The sequence below is a fragment of the Mustela lutreola genome, chromosome 2 (genome assembly GCF_030435805.1).
Source record: "Mustela lutreola isolate mMusLut2 chromosome 2, mMusLut2.pri, whole genome shotgun sequence".
In the NCBI taxonomy this organism is placed as follows: domain Eukaryota; kingdom Metazoa; phylum Chordata; class Mammalia; order Carnivora; family Mustelidae; genus Mustela; species Mustela lutreola.
Window position 1 is genome coordinate 212505460 of NC_081291.1, and position 15033 is coordinate 212520492.

General features: G+C 43.8%; 1 protein-coding gene and 1 long non-coding RNA gene across 5 annotated transcripts in view; one reads left to right on the forward strand and one right to left on the reverse strand.

The window, feature by feature from the left end:
* Positions 1 to 7953, reverse strand: part of SCAF4 (SR-related CTD associated factor 4) — a 71492-nt gene extending 63539 nt beyond the window's left edge. For 2 of the 3 annotated variants that reach the window (XM_059164579.1, XM_059164578.1), the window contains exon 1: positions 7495 to 7952. In XM_059164579.1, coding sequence (XP_059020562.1) covers positions 7495 to 7524 — 30 coding nt within the window. In that variant the 5' untranslated portion in view covers positions 7525 to 7952. Of the gene's footprint in view, positions 1 to 7494 lie in introns of all 3 variants that reach the window. The other variant, XM_059164581.1, reaches the window with a different exon arrangement.
* LOC131825304 (uncharacterized) overlaps positions 6979 to 15033 on the forward strand; it is a 31158-nt gene continuing 23103 nt past the window's right edge. Inside the window, exon 1 of one of the 2 annotated variants that reach the window (XR_009351193.1) lies at positions 6979 to 7212. This is a non-coding gene — a long non-coding RNA (uncharacterized LOC131825304). The remainder of the gene's footprint in view (positions 7213 to 15033) is intronic. The other variant, XR_009351192.1, reaches the window with a different exon arrangement.

Genomic DNA, 15033 nt, shown 5'->3' on the forward strand with positions numbered 1-15033 from the left:
AAGCAGACATTTACAGATAATTTAAAGAATGTTTAACTATAAGAAATCTATACTCAATTTTTTGGTGGAAACATTTCAGTGAATTTTTAATTTTTGGGGGGCTGAGGAGATATTTGAAAATCACTACAATCAATGTGGAAGAAAGACATTCGAGATTTCTAGAATTTATTGTGAAGTGGTTTTTTCCCCTAAATTTCTAACCAAAGATAACTTATGTTTAAGACTCCTTAACTAGTGTATGTCTGTTGCTTTACTTACAACTTTTCATAATTAAAACCAATAAAAGTGTTCTTCAATTACAGGTGAAGACTGATCAAACGGGCTATAACGGTCTATGAACACAAATATGTTGAAGATCACCTTGACAGTCACCGATAAATACGTAGAAGGTAATGATTGAAAAGAAACTGGAATATCCTAGTAAGTCATTATGACAGACCGTATGTAGGCAAATTTTTCTATTTTTCCCCCCCAAAAAAAAAGTATCAATGCAATTTAAAAATATTAACCTTTCCCACTGTAATATATATTTGCAATGGGCATAAAGTTCAGGTTTTTCTTGGCCATTCTCATGATTGTTTCTGGAATAAATTTTGTTGTAGAAAAGGGATCTATTAAAAAGAAAAACTGTGCTCTGGATGTCACCTATGCAAGGCGTGCCACTGCTCTACAGTCTCTCCCAACTAGGACTACTGACCCACATGGGTTTATACCAAAATCACCAATTATCCAAACACAAATGATAACTTTCAGAAGAACTTGGATGGCTCTCTACTTTTCATTAAGCCCTGCTGTCACCAATACCCACCCACCCCCCACCCTGTGACTCCATCTAAACCTTAGCTTCTTAATTCTTAACTTCACTGTAGAGTTACATTGGATTTCTTGCAGAATTCATTAGAAGTCAATACAATGTGTTTCACTGAAATATCAAAGTTTCTATACTTATGCCTTCACAAGCACCAGTAAGGAGCTTTAGATATACAGCAATGAAATGTAATCAATAAACCATGCAAATATTTAATAGGACAAAGGTGACCAGGGTATAATAAAATTATAATACTGTTTGTGAAATCTTAACAGTTTTCCAAAAAAAATCATGGTAGTACACTGTTAGTCACATGTGGTATTAACAAAGAAATGTAGACATGTCTCTTCAAGTCTAAACTTTCAACAGATCATTTAAAGGCCTAGTCCTACCAAACTCTACTTTTTCTTGTTCCATAGGAACAGAGTATTAATCAACCAATGTTACCAAAAATTTGAACCAATAATGGGTACACCGCTTATTCTATATAGCCAATAATGTAGTGTAGCTTGTTTTTAGCTCATCATTAAAGATGTATGCTGTTGCTCTGAAGTATGCTTAAAAAAAAAAAAAATCTGGCATATTATCTCAACAAATGTTATGAATAATACTAAGGTTCATCATGTTTGTAACAACTTTTTTCCTACCATGTTACTAAAATATATTTAAAACAAGATTTCAATGTGTGCAGAAGTTACCTGGAATGCTGAAGTAAGTTATATTCACTTAGGTTCCATGGCAGAGAACCTACAATTTTTATCTGGCAAAAAAAAACCCTACCCCAATACCAACTACCATCTGTTAATTTTCTGCCACGTAGTTTTAAGTTCTGAATTGTTTCACAAGATTTATAAGCCAACTTTTCTAGGATTCCAATTTTTCTCTGAAGTTCCTTATCATGCATCCATGTAATTTTTTCTGAAACATAATACTAAATGAAAGGCCAGACTTCTAGGGTAGGAGACATTTTCAAAAAGAACATCAGTGATAAATGCTGCAACAGAAAGCTCTGAAGAGCCAGCGTTATTACACTCACCGTAAGGCCAGACCTCTACCGTTGTTGGAGATGAGCAATTCTCTGAGAGTCAAGAAAAAGCAGAGGAATACCACAAGAACTTTTAATATCTAAAACTCCTGTGGTAGCAGCGTAACATGATCAAATGAGTCAAGGAAAAAAACCTCCAGTTTTACTTCAACTGTGGCCTGGTCCTCTACGTCTCCTCCACACAGTAAGAATCTTGTGTCAACTCTTTATCCACTGCTTTAGACAAACCTCTCCAAGGAGGGAATGATCAAAAACAAGTGAAGACGAACATTAACAGATAAAGAAAAAAAATACTTAAAGTATCTTCATATGATTTAAATTCTGGAAGATAATCATACGTAGAAATCAGTAGGTAAAACATACAACAGTTCATACACAAAAATTTCCAGTGGGAAAACAAAGGGGTGGCAACTCCCCACTGAGATGTGGAACACAACTCCTCCTTCAGGATAACGTGGTGGTTCAAGACTGACAACCCAGTGGTTAAGTGCATCAATGTAAATTCATACATAAAATATTCATAAAACTTAATTAGTCTGAGTTTAAAGATAAAAATGAATGCCAAAGTTCTCGTATTTTCTTCTTGCATTTCCAACACAGTATTAACCCTAACCTCAGGAACTCAGCGCTGTAGTTCTCTAACAATAGTCTGCGGATCCCTGGGGGTCTGAGTTCCTTTCAGTGGTCTGTGAGGTAAAAACCGTTTTCATTTTAATACTAAAACATTTCTTGCCCCCTTCATTCATTTTCTCACAAGTGTACAGCAAAGTTTTCCAGAGGCTACCTGATGTGTCTAATTGGAAGAGACTGAATAAAGAAGTACATATGAGAATCCAGGTTTATAAACCAAAGTTTAAATGAGATTTGCAAAATGTAAAACAATGTCACTTCTCATTTTCTGGGGGAAACACTTTTTCATTTAAAATGGTAAATATATGTTAAAATATAATGGGTTTGTTATTACAATAAATGCATTTCTCAGACTAAATTTCTAAAATGATAAATATCCCAAAGATATATGATATATATATGTACGATATCAGCCACAGATACAAAAGCTCTCTGTAGTCCTGAGAACAGCTGTCCCAGAGAAACTCTTGTACAATACAGACATGTTTGAGAAAGTTTACTGCAGTGTTTGTCAGCAACAACTGAGAAGCAACTTGAATGTTCATCAACTGGGGAGCCAGATACATAAAACATGGTTTATTCAAATGACAGCACACTACCCAGCATTAGAATGAGATCTTAATATTAACAATGTCTGAGGGGAAAAACCCCACAAATATGTACAATATACCACTTACAGATATCAAAATACAGATTATGTATTACTTATGTACCACAGATTGATACTAAAATTCATTCTGATTGCATCTGCAGGAGCAAAGTATTTTAAGTTTAAATTAAAAACACTTATAACAGTAACAACTGTCCATTCTTGTTATATCATCTCTGCACTTTTTTATATTTTAATTAAGTCTTTTTTAAAAAAAAAGATTTTATTTTAGAGAGAGCCTGCACAGGTGCCTGCGCTAGTGGGGGGAGGAGCACAGGGAAAGGGAGAATTTCAAGCAGACTCCATGTTGAGCTTTGAGCCCAATGTGCTTGATTTCAGGACCCTGAGCCAAAATCAAGAGTCTGGTGTTTATCCGACTGAGCCACCCAGCTGCCCCTAATTAAAAGTCTTAAAATCACAGATGATGCTCCCCTCCCAAAATACACTCTTTCTTGGGATTAGAGAGATTGGTTAAAGGCTAAAAATGAAATCAATGTATTAAAAAATCCAATCTATAACTTTTATTCATTAAACGAGCTTACAAAATACCAAACTCTTCACACTGAGGAGTATATAAACACAGGAGAAAACAATTAAGTATTAGCTATAATTGGTCACTCATTTTTTTACAACATTTTTTAACAACACTTAACAAACTGCCTCACCATAAAAGTCCTCTGTTTAATGGGTGTCTTTAATAACTTCATTCTTTTTATCTTCCTTCCTGTATCAGAAATACGGACCTCTTTTACCTGTGCTGATCTGTACCGTTCCTTTTATCCACAACTGTGTTCTAAGCAAGCCCTCTTATTTTTAAACTGTACTACTCTACACTTTCCCTCCCCCAACATGCTCAAACTTCTACTCCCATCTGAGATCAGGGCTTCAACATTACTTATTAAGCTAAGATCACATATATGCTATATAAACATACAAATGGCCTAGCATAAGTGTCTACTACACTGTTAACTGTACTTCTTTCCCTTCATTCTTGAAGCAACTTTGTCCTTAAATCCCTCAGAACCAAACTTCTAAAAAAGACTTCATTTGTGATCTTTATTTCCTTACCTCCTTTAACACCATTCAACCTTATTTCAGATCCCATTACTCTCAAATTCTAGTAGCTTTTAAAAGTCTTTTCTTTTTACATTTTTTGTTAATTCTTTTTATCAATATATAATGTATTATTTGCCCCAGGGGTACAGGTCGCTTTTTCCCTAAGTCTTAACTTCTAACCACTCCCCCGGTATTATACAAAATATTATCTTTAGGCAACAATTAAGATGAGGAGATGTGCATTCAAATCCCAGCTCTACCATTAGCTAACAATATGCCCCTGGGCCAATTATTATTTAACTTCTTTGAAAATCAGTTACCTCATCTATAAGTGGATGTCTATGCAAGGTTGTGAGACTATCAGATATGTATTTATAAAATGCCTGATACACCAGAGATGCTTAGTAAATATTAATTCCTTTTCTCACCCTGGCACCCCCCCCCCCTCAATTTTCTCCAGGGTACATCTGAAAGTGACTCCCAGATGTCTTCCTCAATTTCTTGGTTGCTTCCGAGTTTGAGTCCTACATGCCCAACTAACTGCTTGCCAAAAATTTCCACATGACTTTTCCACTCAATCTCAAACTCAACCTGTTCAAAACCCAAACATATTTCCTCTTCCACTAAATATGCTTTTGATGACTCCTTGACTTGTGTAAGTAGCATCACCACTTTCCCAGCGCCCAAAATGTGGGGGTAAGAGGTGCTTATAACCCTTTCAGATGGCAGGTGCATGGACTCCTCTGGTCCATATCCTTCCCCTCCTCTCCCTGCCACTACAGATGTGCCAAGTTCAGATTTTACTCTACCTCCGTCCTCAAAATGCCCATCTCCCTCAAATCTCTGCCTTCTACAATATATATACAATTCAAGCAGTTTTCTTAATTATATCACCTCACTACTTAAAATCTTCAGCTTACCCAGAGCCTAAAAGTGGAACTTAAACACATAAGACAGACATGAAACTTGTCAGGCCCCAAATTACTTAACCACCTTTACTTTCCAGTAGCACTTGGAATCAAACTACTATTCACTTTCTACACCTTCTGAAATCCTAAAACTGACTCCACCTTTTCTTCCCAAGTCTTTGCTGATCCCACCATAGTCAACCTTTTTAAGGGCCCCAAAGGAAGCTATTCTATCACATGTTAAAATTATTTGCATAAGTCTTGTGTCCTCTATTCCATCAGGCTCCTAAGAGACAGAGATCCTTGGTAGCTCCACAGTATTCAGGACACAGCTTTGTAGCGGAGCACATACTTAAAAGTTTATAAAACTAAGTTAAGACTTGGGAGATTTGAGGTTACAGGAAAACTAACCAATAACATTTCATGAGTGGGGAGAAATAACTGAGAAGTACTGCAAGTCAAACAGCACAAGAGGATGAATTTTAATTTCTCCAGAAAGTTTCTTCAGAAGAAAGTTAAAACTGGCAACACTCACCTAACATAACGTAATTTGGAGTTCATAAAGAGTAGGAATGGAAATAAAAATTTGAGCAGAAAGGTGAAAAATGACAGGAAAATTCTCATCTTGTACATTTTAAAAAGGTTAAAACACCATTTTCCTTTTTTGAGAAGTCACTGCTACACCTTATTTTGGTTTTTCAGAGTAAAAACTTCTGCTCACACTTTTCCAGAGCATAAGATATTTTGCTTAATGTCAACTTCCACTTTGTTTAACTCAGAATCAAATACTTCCGATTAAAAATCCCCTTCTTCGTTCATCTTGGAAAAGAAATGTATGTATAATCTTTAAAAAACTGCCGTACCATTGGTAAAATTCTCATGCATTCAACCATTATTTGCCTCCTATGTTGAAGGGAGGAGGAAAGAACAAAGCTCCCTGCCCTCAAAGAGCCAACATTCCAGTGAATTTTGCCTTCAGGAAACCAAGTCAACTTCCAAACCTGAAATCTTTGGAGCATTATCACAAATTCTCTAGCCATCAAACATTAGCAAATATTATCTCGTTATTCTGAAAATCATCCCACTGTCCAACGCCAGTCGCTATTTCAATTAAGACATTTTATGCACTCATCGGTTGAAGACAAATCATTTCTAGGATAATGTGTAAGGCAATAAAAGATCCTACATGCAGTGTTACTGGAGGATCCCATATTACCGCTATTACGGCACTGCAAATCTAAAGGAAAATTATCGCACGTCAATTCTGTTACAAGTGAAATTACAAAATCTTATTGTGAGATACAAGTTTTTAACGCCGTATCAAGACGTCTAGAGCTACAGAACTACATCTGACTTTTTCAATGTTGGGTTTATCTCGAGTGTTTGGAAAAGGAAAATAATCCAATTCAACACATGACAACAGTTTCCATTCCGTACCTGCATTTTAAATGGTCAAGTCCCCTCCACCCAAGTCATTCTGAAGAAGACGTGTGGACTCTATGCCCCAAAAAGAGCACCTGGAATGACTTGAGATCAAACTACAGCGCTTTAGGGCGGCAGGCAGCTTTGTTCCTGGTTTTGGGAGGTTTTCACATGTAAATGTTCCTCTAGAAGGGAGCCGCGAATTAACTACCGCGGAAGAAGTGCGAGGGTGGGGGACTGGAGGCCAAAGCCGACTTTCTACCGGACCGAGGCGGACCAAGTACTCCTCTCCCATTCAACTTTTTAGGTGTCACGCTGGGGCCACGGAGTCCATTAAGAGGATTGCGTTCATGACTGGAAGTGATAAAGAGCCACCCCTCTTCATTTGGGAACCCCATTTCCTAAGTGTGTGCATCCCGGGAGAAGAGGATGAACACCCTCTCCAACTCCTCCTCCCCGACCCGGGATCAGAGTCCAGCCGCCGCCGAGACTCGGCCTGAGCAACAGGAGAGCCGAGGCCGCCGCTCCGCCAGCCCAGCGACCGGCAGATGCTCCCGCTCCCCCGCCCCCAACCCCACACGCCCGCCCGCGCTTCTTTCTTAGCCCCTTGCTGGCTCCCGGCACTGCGAAGCCAGTAACGGGGCTGGGAGCAGACAGCGAGAGAGCCTGGACCTGAAAGAGGGCGAAGTTAGAGGTAGCAGCGCCGAAGCGGGCTGGGGGAGGCCGGAAGGGGCGAGGGGAGCAGCCCGAGGTCGCCGCCCGGGGGTGGGCGATGGGGGAGGGGTATAGGGTCGGTTCCCGTGGCCGCCGCGACCTCTCCCGGACCACAGGCCGCTCCGCGCAGGCCCCGCCGCCCCGGAACCCGGGCAGGAAGCGTCCCCACCCCGACCAAAGCTTTAAATCTCCGGCGGCGGGAGAAACGGAGCCCCGGCTCCCGCGGCAGGCCCGGCACCCCCCAGCCCGGAGCACTCCTCACCTCCTGGTTGAAGGCGTTGACGGCGTCCATGTTCGCGCTGCGGCGGCGGCTGCTCCGGGCCCGCCGGTCACATAGACCTCGCGCCGCGGCGGAGCGGGGCCGGGGAACCGGCCGGGCCTGAGGGGCGGTGGGAAGCGACGAGCGGCGGAGCTAGAGGCCGGGCAGGAAGAGGCTGCGGCCGAGGCGGCGGGGCGGGCGGCAGAGGCGGAGGGTGGCGGGCCCCCTCTCAGTCCCGTTCGGAGGATGAGGAAAAGGAGGCGGCGGCGGCGCTGGGCTCCAACATGTCCGTTTGGCGGTGGCGGCTGCGCTCTGCGTCTCGCTGACACGGCCCCCCGCGCCCTCACGCACTAGCCCACACTGGCCCGACCGGCGAGCGGGCGGGCCTCTCTCTCCCTCTCGCCAGCGGGATGGCGGCAGCGGCCCGAGTCCACGCCGCGCGGGGCACCCTGGGACGGCTCGGGCCTCCCAGCGCTTCCTGTGCCCGGCTCCCGCCCCGCCCCGCCCCGCCTCAGGCGTGCTGGCCCCGCCCCCGTCCCGCCCCCGTCCCGCGCGCCGGGCGCCCGACTGCTGGCGCGTGACGCCGGGACGCCCGGCGCTTTCCCGCCGGCGGTGGCGGCTGGCCCGGGAGACAGCGGGGCAGTGAGGCTGGGCCCCGGCGAGGGCTCTGGGGAGCGCGGGGCCGCGGAGTCGGGAGGCTGGCACGGAAAGGGCCCGCGCACACGCGCGCCCCTGCCCGACGCGGCGTTCCCCGGTGCGTTTTTGTGCGATTCTGCCCAAGCAGGCCCTGCACCCGGCCCGGGCGGGAGGGCGGGCACGGACCCACTTGCTCTCCGCTGCCTGGAACAAAGGGCGCAGGGTTTAACCTCAGCCCGCTGAGCGTGCATTTGCTGGCGCCCGTGCAGCCTCTTCCTGTGCAGCCCTGCCTGCTCTAACTTCGAGAGTGAAGCCCTGAGAAGGACGTGCAGGCAGTGGGTACTCGAAGGAACCCCGGTGAAGCCCTCTGTCGCGGGATTCGCTAACCCTTGCTGCAGATTACCCCAAACGTTTCCTTTTTGGTGGAAGCCCTTTGCCCCGGTTCACGTGCCTCCAGTACCAACTGTGTGCTGGCTGGCGACTCTGCTAGGTTCTGGGGATATGGAAGTAAAAGGCAATCTTTCTGCCGGCAGACCACTCAGTTTAGTGGGGAGGAAAGATAAATGAGCAGATAAGACCTAACGCATGATAAATGTTAAGGACGGAGACCCAGGGGAACAAAGAAGAAAGATACCCATCCGACTAGACGTCCAGGAAGGCTTCTCAGAGGAAGTGGCCCCCAGGGTAAATCTGGAAGAAGCAGCAGCTGTTGGAGAAGAAGCTGTGGAGTGATTGAGCCTGATGAGTACTTTGCCATCCCCTTCCCCTGAGGAGGACCCGCGGAACTTAGGGGCTGGGGTGGACTCAGAGGGAGTGACTGAGACTAGGTACTGAAGATCCTCTGTAGGCTTACAAGGAGTTTGGATTTTGTCCCTGAGGCAGTGGGGAGACAGACAGGTTTTAAGGGGAGGGTGGTGTCATGCCCTGTGCTCTTTCAGAACGAAGGTGTAGCAGCAAGAGTGAGGTCAGGGAAAGCATGGCTCTAAGCCCCAGGGGATACCGGGGACTTAAGGCAACAGAGTGGAGCAGGAAAGACAAGGTCAGATTTTTAGGAAGTAGAATGAACTGCCTGGGACAGAATGACAGATTGAGGAACAGGGAGTTGTCAAGGAGCCTGCTCAAGGTTCTGGTTGGATGAGAGCTGTGTGTGGTGGATTTGTAAGTCAATTTGGGGACTATGGGGAGGAAGGAATGGGTTTGAGTGAAGGTAGAATGATGGTAAACACTTGTAGATTCTTTACCATGTGCTGGAGTCTATGCAATACACAATTCCGTGTTATTTAATCTCTGTAACAGGCTTCTGTTTGAGGTGGCTATCAGTAATGCCTTGTTTCATAGTTGAGGAAGTGAGGCCCGATTCTATTAACATGCCCAGAGCCACAAGAGTTCCTTCTGGGGCTGGTGGAGTTCGAGGTGCCCCAGGGGCACATCAGTGAAGATGTCTAGGAGGCAGTTGGGTAAACACCTGTGGAGCCTGGAGAGCTGGCTGAGAGCAAGCGGAGACCTGGGAGTCATTAGCGCACAGCCAGGGGTGGGAAGATCTAAAATAGGGAAAGCAGGCGGGGAACAGAGGTCTGGAAGGGGGAAGAAGCTGGGAGAAGAAGCTGAGAAAGAAGAGACCAGGAGACCAGGTCAGCCCTGCCTCGTGCTAAAGATGGCAGGTGGCAAGACACGGACTGGAAAGTACCTGACAGCATCTAGGATCCCAGGAGGGAACGCTGGCAGGAGTGGGTGCCGACAGAAGCCAGACTGACGTGCATCCAAGAGGGGAAGGCAAAAGGAGATATTTCACGGACACTTGGCTGTGAAGGCAGGTTGTAACGGCATCAAGAGAAAGCTGCAGGACGAAGGAAGGGTACGCCTGTGTCTTTTATTTTTTTATTTACTTTTTAATAGTTTTTTTTATTATGTTCATCACCATACAGTACATCATTCGTTTCTGATGTCATGTTCCATGATTCGTTGTTTGCATATAACACCCAGTGCTCCATGCAATCCCTGCGCTCTTTAATGCCCATCACTGGGCTCACCCATCCCCCTCACCTGCTCCCCCTCTGAAACCATCACTTGGTTTCCCTGAGTCCATAGTCTTCCATGGTTTGTCTCCCCCTCTGATTTTCCCCACTTCATTTTCCCCTTCCTTCTCCTAATGTCCTCCATGCTATTCCTTATGTTTTACAAATAAGTGAAACTATATGTTAATTGTCTGTCTCTGTTTGACTTATTTCACTTAGCATAATCCCCTCCAGTTCCATACACATCGATGCAAATGGTGGGTATCCATCCTTTCTGATGGCTGAGTAATATTCCATTGCATATATGGATCACATCTTTATCCATTCGGCTGCTGAAGGGCATCTCGCCTCCTTTCATAGTTTGACTATTGTGGCCATTGCTGCTATGAACATTGGGGTACAGATGGCCCTTCTTTTCACTACATCTGTATCTTTGGGGCAAATACCGATAGTGCAGTTGCTGGGTTATAGCGTAGCTCTATTTTTAATTTTTTGAGGAACCTCCGCACTGTTTTCCAAAGTGGCTATACCACTTTGCATTCCCACCGACAGTGTAAGAGGGTTCCCCTTTCTCCACAGCCTCTCCAACACTTGTTTCTTGCCTTGTCGATTTTTGCCTGTGTCTTTTAAAATGAGAGAAACGTAGTCTTAATTATTTGCTGCAGGAACAAACAAAATTGATCCCAAATATTCTTTTTTGACAGAAATCACAAGTAGGCAGAGAGGCAGGCAGAGAGAGAGAGGGAAGCCGACTTCTGGCTGAGCAGAGAGCCCGATGCGGAGCTCAATCTCAGGAGCCTGAGATCATGACCTGAACCGGACGGAGGCAGAGGCTTAATCCACTAAGCCACCCAGGCACCCTGATCCCAAATATTCTTTTCAGGCCCACCCATTATCTACTTCATATTACTACCTGTTTCTCTCTCATTTGAGCTACTATTACCATTTCTTTAAACCCATTTTGCTTCCATAAGAGTTGTCATTTGTAGGACTATCAACATTGCATTAGAAGATGAAGTTCTTGGGGCACTTGGTGGCTCAGTTGGTTAATCGTCTGCCTTCGGCTCAGTTCATGATCCCAGCCAGGGTCCTGGTGTGGGGCTTCCTGCTCAGCGGGAAACCAGCTTCTCCCTTTCCTTCTGCAGCTTCCTCTGCTTGTGCCCTCTCTGTCTCTCTGTGTGTATGTGTGTGTCAAATAAATAAATCAAATCTTTAAAAAAGTTGTTTTGAGATCCAATGCATTGTGGCGATTGGGCCCTAGAATGACTGTTGGATTGAGGGCCTGACAGAGAACATTTTCTGTGCACCATCCTACTGAGATTTGAATGCATAAGGGGGAAGATTTGGTTTCTATGATTCTCGTGCTTGAGGTAAAGAATTTAGATTTAGGGGCGCCTGGGTGGCTCAGTGATTAAAGCCTCTGCCTTCGGCTCAGGTCATGATCCCAGGGTCCTGGGATCGAGCCCCGCATTGGGCTCTCTGCTCAGCTGGGAGCCTGCCTCCTCCTCTCTCTCTCTCTCTGCCTCCCTCTCTGCCTGCTTGTGATCTGTCTGTCAAATAAATAAATAAAAATCTTAAAAAAAAAAAAAAAGAATTTAGATTTAGAAGGTTCATTGCTGGATGGGGTTGTTCATGTTTACGTTGCTCATGTTCGGGAAGTCTTTTAAACAAGTTGTTTGGGGAACTTGCGTTATCAGCGAGATCGTGGGTGCCTTGGCGGTATTTTCTCCCATTTTTCTCTTTGGAAGATGGCAACTCCTCTCTGCTTGGGGACACGTGGCAGCCATTCTTACAGCTGTGAGTGGATTTCTTTCTTGATCTGCTCAGGCAGACAAGTCAAATCTTCCAACAGGAAATTGTTGGCAAATGACAAAAACTCAGGAGGGCTATCCTTTGTGAGCAGACCTTGATACAGTAGGAATGCAGCCTATGAAGAAGATGGTTGGAGGATGATACGTGCATGCAACAGATCAAACTCAGCAAGACAATTTGATCGACTTGCAAACTTGCCTTGTCTCAGAGAACATAGATTTAAGCGGATTCATGTGTTCTTAATGTGGGTGTGAAAATAATTCTGAAAAGCCATTCCAAACAAACTCGTATTTTTTAAAGAGCAGGTAAAATCAATATTCAGAGGAAGGAAAAGATGGCATTCAGTAAGTAATAATTCTGGTTAATTCTGTGTCCTTCACATGTCAACTTGTTCTTCTCTTGAAAGGAATGCTGGCCACAGTCCATAGGTATAGAGAATACAGAAAGCATCTCCTGAAGAGCCTAGGAAAACATTTATAGATAAGAATTCAAGAGGGGCGGCTAGGTGTCTCAGTGGGTTAAGCCTCTGTCTTCGGCTCAGGTCTTGGTCCCAGGGTCCTGGGATCAAGCTCTGCATCAGACTCCCTGCTCAGTGGAGAGCTGGCTTCTCCCTCTGCCTGCTGCTCCCCCTGCTTGAGCTTTCTCTGTCTCTCTCTCTTTCAAATGAATAAATAAAATCTTTAAAAAAAAAAAAAAGAATTCAAGAGAAAATAGGTTCTTTCTAATGCTTTATTCCATATGCTATCTGGAGCGAGTATAAATTAATTACATTGTAAGAGACTTTTCTTCTTGGTCTGCTTCTCTTCTCTGGCTAGCCTCCTCCCCTTCCTGAGATTTCATCTGATACCTATGCAATCCCTCTCCCTCCCCACATAGGGACTGGAAATCTCTCAGTTTATGGCTGCATTTCCTGTTGGAAAATTCCACATGGATGTCCCCCTCTGTCCCTAAGGTACCCACCTGATTCCTTTTCATGTCAATCTCTGTCTCCATGCCTGTAGGATGCCAAATTAGTGGAACAGATTATGAGGAAAACAAGAACTAGAAGGAGGAAGAGCTTAGTAGCGGTTGGGACAATGGGATTTTAGGGAATCTTCATTTCCTTCTTAATTTTTCAGCATTTTTTAGACTCCCAACAGAAGGCATGTATTACTTTTGTAATCAGAAGGAGTGAGCTCCTTTAAAAAGGAACTACAGAAGAGTGTGCAGCAAACCTATAATGTTTGGACTGACAATCTTAGCTATGATAGTAAACATAGCATAAGAGTAATCTATTAATCAGGGTTTTCTAGAGAAACAGAACTATTAGACTAAACACACACACACACAGAATATATATATATATATTCTAATGTGTCTAATTTTAATATAATTTAGGATTATATATAAATATATAATTTTTATCTTTAATAATATATAACTATAATACATAATTATGTATACTTAATAATTATAATATATAATTTATAATAATCTAATTCTCTTGTTCTATGTGCTTTCTGTATATTGGGATTATATATATATTTAAAATATTTATATATTCTAATCTCTGTCTCTGTCTCTCTCTCTCTATATATATATACCCTTTGTGTGTGTGTGTGTGTATAGAATCTGCCATCTGCAAGCTGGAGAATCAAGAAAGCTTGCAGCCCCGGACCAAGGCCTGAAAACCAGGGAAGCCAGTGGTATAAATTACAATCCAAGGGCAGGAGAAAATGAGCTGAGGTGTCCAAGCTCCAGCACTAAGGCAGGAGAAAAGGAGCTAATTCCTCCTTTTTGCACCTTTTGTTCTAGTCAGGCCATCAACAGATCTGGAAGATGCCCGCCCGTACTGGAGAGGGCAATCCACTCTACCAATTCCATCAGTCCAAACGCTGATCTCCTCCAGGAACACCTTCACAGGCACATCCAGAAGTAACATTTAACATGGTCATTCTGTGGCCCAGGCAAGTTGACACATAAAATCAACCATCACAAGTAACTGATAAAGGAAGACAGTTTTTTTTTTTTCTTTGTTATTTCCTTTCTGACTTAAGATTGTTATCTAAGATATCTTTTCCAAAATTGAAAGTTATGAAAATCAAGTCTTGGCTGAAGTGAAATGAACCACCCCAGTCTAACATTTGCCCATGCATTTCATTCATTCATTCATGAAATAAATATGACTGCTTCTATGATGGGCACTGTGCTAGGTGTTTAGGAGACCATGGTAAACAAAAGCAGAAGTTCTTTTCTCCTGGAACTACTCCCCTAGAGTGTAACACCTGGCCCCGAGGTTGAGTGTTTTTACATATGCATATTGGTGGTCATTTGTTCACAATCATGTCTTGTGAAAATAAAGACAGTTTATTTATATTTCCCAACCACTGTTTATGTCTTTTATGTGCTTTTCTTGCTGCACTCACCAGTCCTCCAGCAAAATGTTGAATAAAAGTAGTGAGAGTATCTTGTGTCTGATCTTAGAGGCAAACATTCTTTCCCCATTACCTAGGTCATTGTCTATAGGTTTTCCATAGATGCCCTATAACAGGTGGAGGAAGTTCCCTTCTATTAGTTTCTTGAGAGGTTGTTTCATTTTGTTTTTATTTTATTATTTTTTTTAATTTTAAAAGATTTATTTGTTTTAGAGAGAGGGAGCACACAAGCAGTGGGAAGAGCAGAGGGAGAGAGAAAGAATCCTAGAGCAGGGATGCCTGGGTGGCTCAGTGGGTTGGGCCTATACCTTCGGATCAGGTCATGATCTCGGGGTTCTGGGATTGAGCCCCGCAGTGGGCTCTCTGCTCAGTGGGGAGCCTGCTTCCCCCACCCTTTCTGCCTGCCTCTCTGCCTACTTGTGATCTCTGTCTGTCAAATAAATAAATAAAATCTTAAAAAAAAAAAGAGAATCCTTGAGCAGACTCCCTGCTGAGTGTGGAGCCTGCCCCAGGGGGTTCATCCCAGGACCTTGAGATCATGCCCTGAGCTGAATTCAATTTGTAGAGATTCTGTCAAGAATATTTCCTTCTACGTTTATGAGTGATACTGGTCTGTAGTTTCCCTTGTACTGGTTCTGATGTCTGAGGAGCCTGTCTTCATCAAA